The sequence below is a fragment of the Anser anser genome, assembly GCF_964211835.1.
Source record: "Anser anser genome assembly, chromosome: 12".
Taxonomy (NCBI): Eukaryota; Metazoa; Chordata; class Aves; order Anseriformes; family Anatidae; genus Anser; species Anser anser.
In genome coordinates, this window is record NC_139733.1 from 16,764,463 (window position 1) to 16,773,910 (window position 9,448).

At 38.4% G+C, this 9,448-nt stretch overlaps 1 protein-coding gene across 11 annotated transcripts in view; it reads left to right on the top strand.

Annotated features, from left to right (window-relative positions):
- The window catches only part of ATXN7 (ataxin 7), an 83,123-nt gene extending 74,827 nt beyond the window's left edge, over positions 1–8,296 (top strand). For all 11 annotated transcript variants that reach the window (XM_083795031.1, XM_083795029.1, XM_083795035.1 and 8 more), the window contains 4 exons: positions 130–328; positions 1,490–1,611; positions 1,898–2,855; positions 4,165–8,296. In XM_083795031.1, coding sequence (XP_083651157.1) covers positions 130–328; positions 1,490–1,611; positions 1,898–2,855; positions 4,165–4,182 — 1,297 coding nt within the window. In that variant the 3' untranslated portion in view covers positions 4,183–8,296. The remainder of the gene's footprint in view (positions 1–129; positions 329–1,489; positions 1,612–1,897; positions 2,856–4,164) is intronic.
- The last annotated feature ends 1,152 nt before the right edge of the window (positions 8,297–9,448 follow it).

A 9,448-nucleotide genomic window follows, 5' to 3' on the forward strand; every position in this document is an offset into this window, starting at 1 on the left:
TACGAGACTCTTGAAAATATTGGGCATCAGTTAATGTAAATTTCCTTGTGTCAGTGTTGAAACATCCACTATGAAGTGCTTGTTGACGAGCCTCGCCTCAATAACACCTTTACTGCTTACCTTGCCCAGGCCTCCAGGCTGTCCAGCCCAGCACAGTGGAAATGCCCCTAGCGATTCTCCTTCTGTCCACGAATCCCCTCACCCTCCCTTGCCTGCAGCTGAGCCAGCATCTCGGTTATCCAGTGATGAGGGAGAATGTGATGAAAAAGAAGAGCCTGTTGAAAAACTGGATTGTCACTATTCAGGTCATCATCCTCAACCAGCCGCTGTATGTGTTAAGTAAAAGTTAACCTTGGTCTCTCACTGGCTCTGAATTTGTAAACAAATAACCTGGGGGGCTTAAGGGTGGCTTTCTATTGTGTTTGTGGTGGTTTTTTTTTCAGATTTTAAGCAAATTATTTTGTTGTCTAATCAATAGTGATGATATCAGCGTATTTGCAAAGTAAACATGCCAAAGAAATATGTTTGGGCCTCCCTGCTGCCGTACAAAAGAAATCAAATTGCAGAAGTACTAAAGAAATTGGTAACTGCTCTATAGGGCTGTAGTTTTGGGGTAGGAAGGCATGTGACATTTCCAGGAAATAATAGCTGTGGAATAAGGACATGCAAATAATGCCTTTTTAGTGAGATTTTATTACTAGAATTCTTTTTCCCCTGACATTTTTACTCAAGGTGCCAGTTGTCACAGTGAAGGTAGCAATAATGTGGTTTTAAATATTTAAATCTTGACAAAAGCTGGCATATATGGTGTACTTATCTTTTTTCAAACACAAAATACTGAAATATTTCTGCACTTGGCAAAACTCAGATTCATTTTTTGAACCATCAAATACCTTTTTTTTTATTATTGCAAGTTGTTTCTTGCAGTATGCTAACAGACATCTTTCACGTGAGGCTGATCTATTATCTTTGCCTTCAACAAAATGTTAACAGGCTACTTGAAGAAATGAACCGTAAGGTGCAGTAGATGAACCTTCCCTCTAATTTCTGTCTTCTTAAACCATTTACTTTATCTATAGGCCTAGCCTTACTTACAGGCTATGAGCAAATAGCTGACAGCTCCTCAGAAGGGAATGTTACGTGTGTATGTATATACCTGAGTGTGTATGTACACACACATATATATAGAAATGTGAAATACACTATTGTCCTTCTCTGTTTAATCAGAGGGATTCAAATCTAATTGCTGCATTCATCATAAATATGGGAATTTCAGATGGGGAAAGAAATGATCCCAATGTACTATGGCCAAAAATTTAAAATAGTGGTTATAATGTAGAAATTGGAAATCAAATGTAAATTTTTTTATCCTGTGTTTAAACAAAAAATATATATATTCGTTTAACATATATTTTTCTAGGCAAGTGTGTTGTTGTTCAGAGAGTTGTCACTGAAAGTAGGAAATGCCAATAAAAACCTGTCTTTTCAGTTTTGCACATTTGGTAGTCGGCAAATTGGAAGAGGTTATTACGTGTTTGACAAGCGGTGGAACCATATTCGATGTGCACTTAACTTCATGGTGGAGAAGCATCTTAATTCTCAGATGTGGAAGTGAGTAAAAATCGAAGTTCTGATTATTCCTGATTGTTGTAGAAATGTGTATAGCCTGTGATTCTAGTTACAGCAAAGCAAGTCGCTGTTCAGATTAATGAAGTCAGAGATTGATAGTGTATGCTTTACTTTTCTTTTTTTTTGGCAATAATTAACTATTGGTAAAATATTTTAGTGTCGTTAATCGTTCTCAAGATACAGTTGCTCTAAGACAGTATTTACTGGACTGGGTATTATTCCAGAGAATGGTTGCTACCTGGGTTTTTGTTTTTCTTTTTACCCGCAGGAAAATTCCTCCAGCATCTAGTAACACAACGTCAGTTCGTGCACCACATCGGACAAACTCGATGCCTGCTTCACAGTACGGTGTCAGCGCAGCAGGTTTCCTCTTACCCACCACGGTTATGTCATCGCCAGCACTGGTGTCTCCTTCCTGTATGTCCCTGAACAGCAAATCGGTACCATCACACGGAACTACACTAAATGCAAATCCTTCTACTCTGGGTGCAGTGGATCCTGTCTGCAGTATGCAATCAAGACAAGTGTCTTCATCCCCTTCAACACCTACAGTGCTTTCCTCTGTACCTTCACCTATGCCCAGCAAACCTCAGAAGCTGAAATCCAGCAAATCTTTTAAACCTAAGGAATCTTCTGCTGGCAGTGGCACCTGTAACAGTACCGGCAGCGTCAGTAGCAGCGGCGGCTCAGGAAAGAAGCGTAAAAACAGTTCCGCACTGCTAGCACCTTCTCATTCCACAGAGTCCTTTAGAAAAAACTGTGTGGTTAACTCTGGAAACTCTGGGACCTCCTATCATCCATCGGTGACGTCTTCGTCCCACAGTGTTGGCCTCAATTGTATGACTAGCAAAGCTAACTCTGTTAGCCTCAAACATGACCAATCAGGGAGGGGTCCTCCTACCGGGAGCCCTGCAGAATCGATAAAAAGAATGAGTGTGATGATGAACAGCAGCGATTCCACTCTTTCCTTAGGGCCATTTGTTCATCAGTCCAGTGAGCTGACTGTAAACTCGCACAGCAGTTTTTCACATTCGCATACTTCCCTTGACAAACTAATAGGAAAGAAAAGAAAGTGCTCACCTGGTTCAAGCAGCCTAAACAGCAGCAGCAGCAGCAGCAAGTCAAACAAAGTTGCCAAATTGTCATCGGTGAATAATGTTCACGCAAAACACACTGGTGCAATCCCAGGGACACAAGGACTGATGAACAATTCTCTTCTTCATCAGGTAGGAGCTCTTGTCTGGAAGTAAGCCGGTATGAGTGTGTCTCTTCACGTGCTTAGATTCGATGTGTTCTCTTAATAAGTAATAGACAATTCCAGATGCTATTCAGGTGAAAGACAGTTCTCTTATTTGTTCAATACCGCTTTTGAGTGTTTTTATAGTACTTTTGCACATGATTTGTATAAACACTTGATTCTAGTAGAGTATGGTTATATTTATTTACTTATTTTACAGTAACCTTAAATATGACATCCCAAGTTCCCATAGATGCTGCCTCTGAATCACTCTCAGATGAAATTCAGTTCTCGCATTTAAAAATAAATCATAATAACAATAAAATCTTGCAGCCAGCCGTGGAACTGAGCTGAATGTCTCAGCAGAACGACTTGTTTCTGTGTCAGTAATAAACATTCTACAAAGTGGAAAAACAATGCTGATAACAGAACTGTGATACTGTGATAAAATAAGCCTGTTATCCCAAGGTGTCATTGACTAACGTCTTAGTATTAACGAGATTAAATGTTATAAATAAGATATAAAAGATAGAAACCTTTTTAGTCTGTAAAACAAACAGATTTACTATAAAGGTAGCAGATCTCATGAATATGTAACTTTTCTTAAGTTAGTTTTTGAGGGTTTGTTCTTTTAAACTGATTGCACTGGGAGGGAAAGTTCTTGATAAGCTAGAATGAATTTAGACACAACTTGAAGGGACATTTAGAGGGCTAAAATAATTTGATATAGCTTTAAAAGAATACCGAAGATGGAATTTTAGAGAGCAGGTATGGAACTAGAATTTTACAGACTGTAAACTTGAGACACTTTTTGTTTCCTCTGGGACTAAAACCCTGAAACCCTAAAAATCTCTGTGTACCTGAAGAGGTTAGGAGGTCAGTGAGAACTTTTTCAGAATAGTTTCTGAATTTTCGGTTTCAGCCATAAAGGAAGATTTTTACCACTTGTGTTTTCTAAAACAAACCAAAAAAAAAAACAAAAAACATTCATATGACCAAACAAACCTTGGTTTTGGGCTTACCTGATAGTTACTGCTTCAACTGCGCAAATAGAAATAAAGGAAAAATTTAATTTGAATGAAGGAAGGAAATAATTTCTAAAACAATTATAACTTGAAAAACCCCAGCTTGAGAATTGTGAAGTTTCAGACAAGCTAACCGCATGTGAGTGGTGTGTCAGATTATGCCTGCTGATCCTCCCCAAAACATGCTCTCATTGTCCAGAAAATGTCTTTGAAGGGCATCTGCTGGAACAGCTTGGCTCACTCATCCTTCTCTTCCATTTATTTGCTTAAAAGCCAAAGGCGCGTCCCTGACAGCTGATCACACCATGGTGAGAAAAGAACTGGACACTTTTCACTACAAGCAAAACCTCCATCTGGAATTCTGGACTCCAAGATGCCTTGAGTTTTCCCAGCTTCCCATGGTCCTCAGGTGTGGAAATCTACTGGACTGTCACTCAAACAAGGAATTTCCCTGAAGCCATGTCTGTAGCAGTGAATATACTAGAAATGGACACTGGATGAAGTTCAGCCACATAATTGCTCTTATCAGTGTTAACGGTGGTCTGGACTAGTTTGCTACAAATCTGTGAGATTTTCCTTACAGGAGTACATCATCTTGCCACTATTCGACATAGATTGGCTGGGCAAAAGAATGTTTTCGGGGGGGGCAAATAAACGTTACTGTGGACTTATTTTTATACTGATGGTGTCTTTTATAGGTGATAGCTACCAGACAGACACTGTCAACAGAGAGGACCCCGCAACAAGGGGGAAAAAAAAATGTCTGAGGCACAATGGAAAGAAGCCCTCAAGAAGGGAATATGGCTTTAGTGTTTTTATAGCAATGTTCCTTTAATGGAATATAAAAATAGCACAATTCAAAAAATAGTCTGTGTTTTGCCCAGCCTTTTGCAAGTAATTTGGGATAAGAAGCTATCAGGAGTTAAAAATAAAAAATATATTAAAAAAAAAACTTTTAAAACAACAATGGCAACAAAAAAAAAATCAAAAAACTTGTTTGAGGCCATTGCTCAGAAAACAAGTATAAAAAATTGTACTTGTGTGATACAAATATTATTTTCTATTCTTTTGAGTAAGATTTGATTGCAGAAGAAAATTAAAGTTAATTGTTTTTAAAAAAAAATCCAAAAATATCAAACAAAGGCAAATAACCTCTAAAACTATATGCCCAAAGAACGTATTTCCTGACCTATACTGTATACCATAAGCCTTTGTTATTTTAAAAAATAACAACTGTATTGGTTAAATTAGGCTGGATTTGCCTTCCAGCCTGTATAAAAAATTAAAAAAAAAAAAAAAAGCCCTTTTAAAACTAAGTATTTAAAGTATTTAAATATTTTTTAAAAAAAGTAAAATAAAAGTCAGATATTTTATGCCTTGTTTGTATAACTAAATCATTAACGTGTTGTGCTTTCAACCACTCAGTAAGGGTTTCTCAAAATTCTGGAGTATTTGCCAATTTGACAGCCGAGTTCCACGTAAAGTGCAGCTGTATGCATCCCAGTCATCTCACACCTCCCGAGGTTTTATGAATAAAGGGGGCTTTACACAGTTTTATATAGTCCAGTCAATTTTTACGAAGTATTTTGTCTCGCTTCAAAACACCTCCGAAGTGAATTCCGCTAAAGGGCTTATTGTAATAGGATTTGGTTCGTCTGGATGTTTTTGTTAAGTTTTTAAACATCAGGTAAAGTCTCAAAACTGACTAAACTTTTATTAAGGGGCAAAGCAAAGGAAAGCAAATTACTGACCAAGAAGATATTTTTCTGCCTTAAAGGGGCACCAGCTGTCGCTGAGAACAGACAATCTGAGCCTGTCCAATAGTTCCCGTAGCCCAGCCTTCCCCCGGTTCTGGTGGCAAATAGTACATCAGGGAATCCAAAGCCACTGAGAGTAGCAGTTGCTTAGCTGTTTACCTACCGATGCTTTCAGTTTCACCTGAACTTGCTACAAAATCCTTGCTATACAGCAAAACAACAAGAAGCCTCTATGCAGACACTTTAGCTTTTGAATTGATAGGAAAGATGACATTTAGAAAGCAATGTGTATAGACTCTTATTATGCAAACTTTAATCAAAAAACCAACAAAGATATTTTCAGGAACAAAAAGACTCATAATTAGTAAGCTGCCCTGTTGAAAGGATTGTTGGAGCTGTGATTGGTTTAACGTAAAAGGAGCCAAAGTAACATGCCACAAAAAGAAATCGATATTTATTAAATCCTGCCCGGTTGGAGTGAAATCCGTGTTCTGATGAAGTCACTGGGGCAAAAATTTCACTTCAGGACAGTCTCAGTCACAAGTGCAATTTGACTCGATCGATGTAAATGTAAAGGAAACGACAACTTGGCGAGAAGGAGCGCCGGGGAGTTGGTGACCGAACTCTCCTCTTTTTGAAGGTTCTGTTGATCTGAAAGCATAATGGCAAATTCATGCCCGTTCAATAGCACGCAGACCTTTTAAAAAGCTAATTCCTGAGCGCTGTGCTCATGTGGAGCCAGCCTCCACAGACACCTGCATTGTGTAGTTCCAAGCCATTGGGAGTCGAGAATTAGAACATCGTAAATTCTGCCTGCCCTTGAGCACAGACCTGCTCAAATATTCTGTTTTAGATCTTGGTTACAAGCAGAACGTTGTTCCTGAAGCTTTTATTGTCACGTAGTTCTTACTGTAAATAACTAAGGAAGCTGAAATTAATTTTCCTTGCAAAATTGAATTTGCAGTGGCTGGGTTGTTTCTAGACAGATTTTGGTATTAATTTAAGAGATACAGTTTTTATAGTCTTTCCAACTTCTCGTTATGACTCCTGCAGTTTTCTTAACCTAAAAAATTGCTGCAATGATGAACAAAGAATTATACAAGAAAAAAAAGACATACTTTTGTATCTTTATTTTGGAATTTCTTGTTCTATTATAAATATTGAAGTATCCCTATTTCAGAAGACATATTTTGTTAATTGATTGTACATATTTAAATATGTATTTTTGCACAGGTCTTTTTTTCTTATATCCAGTTTTGGTACAATTGAGATCATCTAGTATTTATTTATTAATTAATTAAAAAAACAAAAAAGGAAAAAAAAAAAAAAGCAAATACCGTTTTATAATTTGAAGTGGTTCACTGCCAAGCCAATAGCATACCATGCCTACTTTTGCAACGGGGAGGGGTGCCTCTGTTTTGTGAAAGCTGTGTCCCTTCTCGCGTCTCGGGAGCTCTCGCCCAGGTCCTGCAGCCGGATCCAGGCGGCGGCAGCAGCCCGCGGAGCCTGCCTGCAGGGCCTGCGGCCGCAGGGTGGCTGCGGCGTTGCTTAGAGGTTGCCTGATTCCCAGAAGACTCCGTTTAGCTAAGTGACACACTGCTTCTCTTTTTGTAGTGCTCGTGTGCGTGCGTGCGCGTTCGTGTGGGTCTCACGTGGTTTAAAACTAACGGAAAAACTGAAAGTGCCTGATCTAACTAGTTTTAAGCTTGGACTGTTTAGACAGCTTCTCCTTCAAAGACTTGAATGTTCAGTTGAAATTTTGGAGCTTGCTTTTTCCACCTATATATTATATATGTGCGTGTGTATATATATGTGCGTGCATATATATACGCATCCACGTTTATAAATATATTTTCTAAAACAAGTAAGATGGGTTGACAAAAGGAAGCAGACGATGCTGGTAACTTTTGTACAATGTTTTAATTAGAATACCTTGTGTCGGAACAATCCCATTGATAATGCGTATTTGAAATAATGCCAAGGGTTTGAAACGTGGTTTTAACCAGCAGTTTATTTATCTGTCCCGTTCTGGGCAGGGAGGGGAGAGAGAAATGTAAATGAAATAAGTTAGAAAACGTTCAGAATACTTCGTATTCCAGGAAAACAATACAAAAACCCAGTAAGTACCTCGGAAAACCTTTTAAAAATAAAATATGTGATTTCCAAATGACATTTCTAAGGCAGTTGTCTTCCTGTAAGAGTTCTCTTGCCAAGGAATCTCTCATCTTTCACTCATTCTGTCCTGGAGGAGGGAATTGGGCTTGGAAAGATTCTTAATGTTTCACTGTTCAGCAGAAAATAATCATTTTTACATTTTGTGCAAGATATTTTACGTTTTAAAGATAATTTTGAAATGAGCACTACATAATGTCAATGTGAATGTAGGCCTTGAAAGCATCTTGCTCTGTGTTGAGCCTGGTTCTAAAAGCAATCTCCTGTGTAAAATGTGTGAATAGTTTGATAATTTGTATACATAATCAAGAGCATCTGATCAGCTGAACTCTGTGTTGGCTGCTGTATAGTACATGAACAAATGTCATGGGATAGAAAAAATTACTTTGGATATTTAAAAAAAATAAATATATAGTCTATTTGTTTTGTAACAAGTTTCTGTAAATAAAATAATTTATACTATTTATAAGAAAAAAGTTGTGCTTTGCTTCATGAAAAAGATTAGTTTGTTGAACAAACATGTTACTAAACAAGGCAATAAAATTAGGACTTTTCAATAAATGAGGTTGGTTGCATGGAATACATTATATGTTTCTGCTTCGTTATGAAATCGTTCACCATTAAAGGAAAACATTATCTGTGTCGGTGCCTATGTGAACTAATTTCAGAGAATTGGATCTGGTCAAATTCTGTCCTTTTGCCTCAGCACTGCATGAGCTGCCCCAGGAGTCAGCCTGCTGGAATCTGAGCCTGACGTCCTGCAAGGTTTTGTGGCATCTGGGTTTTGAGAGGTGCCGGGAGTAACGCCGCGGTATTTTCCTCTGCAAGTTGTCGCTGAAGGCTCTTGCTTTTTGGTTTGCTAAACAGAATAACAAGAAACAGCTTTTACAACGCCAAATGCAGTACATTGAAGGGTTGTGGGTTTTTGTTATCGTTTTGTTTTGTTTTCAAAAAAAAGCATCTTCCATTCTTTCACAGTTCAGACGCCCAGTGTGTGAATTCAGCAGGTTAAATGCTCTTGCAGGCTTTTCTCTGCATGTGACTCAGGACGATTGCATGCGGTGGATGACTTCAGAGAACAGTCTGCAAAACCGGTAAAACTCCTGTTAGGGGGGTAGGACGTGCAGCCAAGGCAATGGGGTTTTTGTCTGTTTGTGGGGTTTTGCCTTTTTCTTCTTTTCTTTTTTAATGCTAAATGTTTTCTTTAGTATTTGGGATAAATGCTGCAAGCTATAAATGGGGGTCAGGCAGCAAGCAGGCTCAGCTTTGTCCTTTTATAATGAGTACTTTTAATATTTCTCTATTTACAGTACCATTTGTGTTGGTTGATTTTATTTTTTTTTCACCCTCCTGCAAATATGTATATATTTTTTTCCTAGTAGTACTTCCTAACTTCTGCTCCGTCCTATAAGCTATTGGCACTGAAGTTGTTGTGCTGGGCTCACCAAGTGACTACAGCGTGAAGCATGCAGGAGACGTGAGTTCATGCAGCCGAGCTAGCGCTCCGTGGTTGTCATCAAATTCAGGCAAGTCCCTAACTGAGCCATCTGCGTCTGGGTCAGAATTGCAGGATTAACTCTGCATTTAACTGCATTTGAAATAGGATTCTGTATCCCCGGGTACTGCAA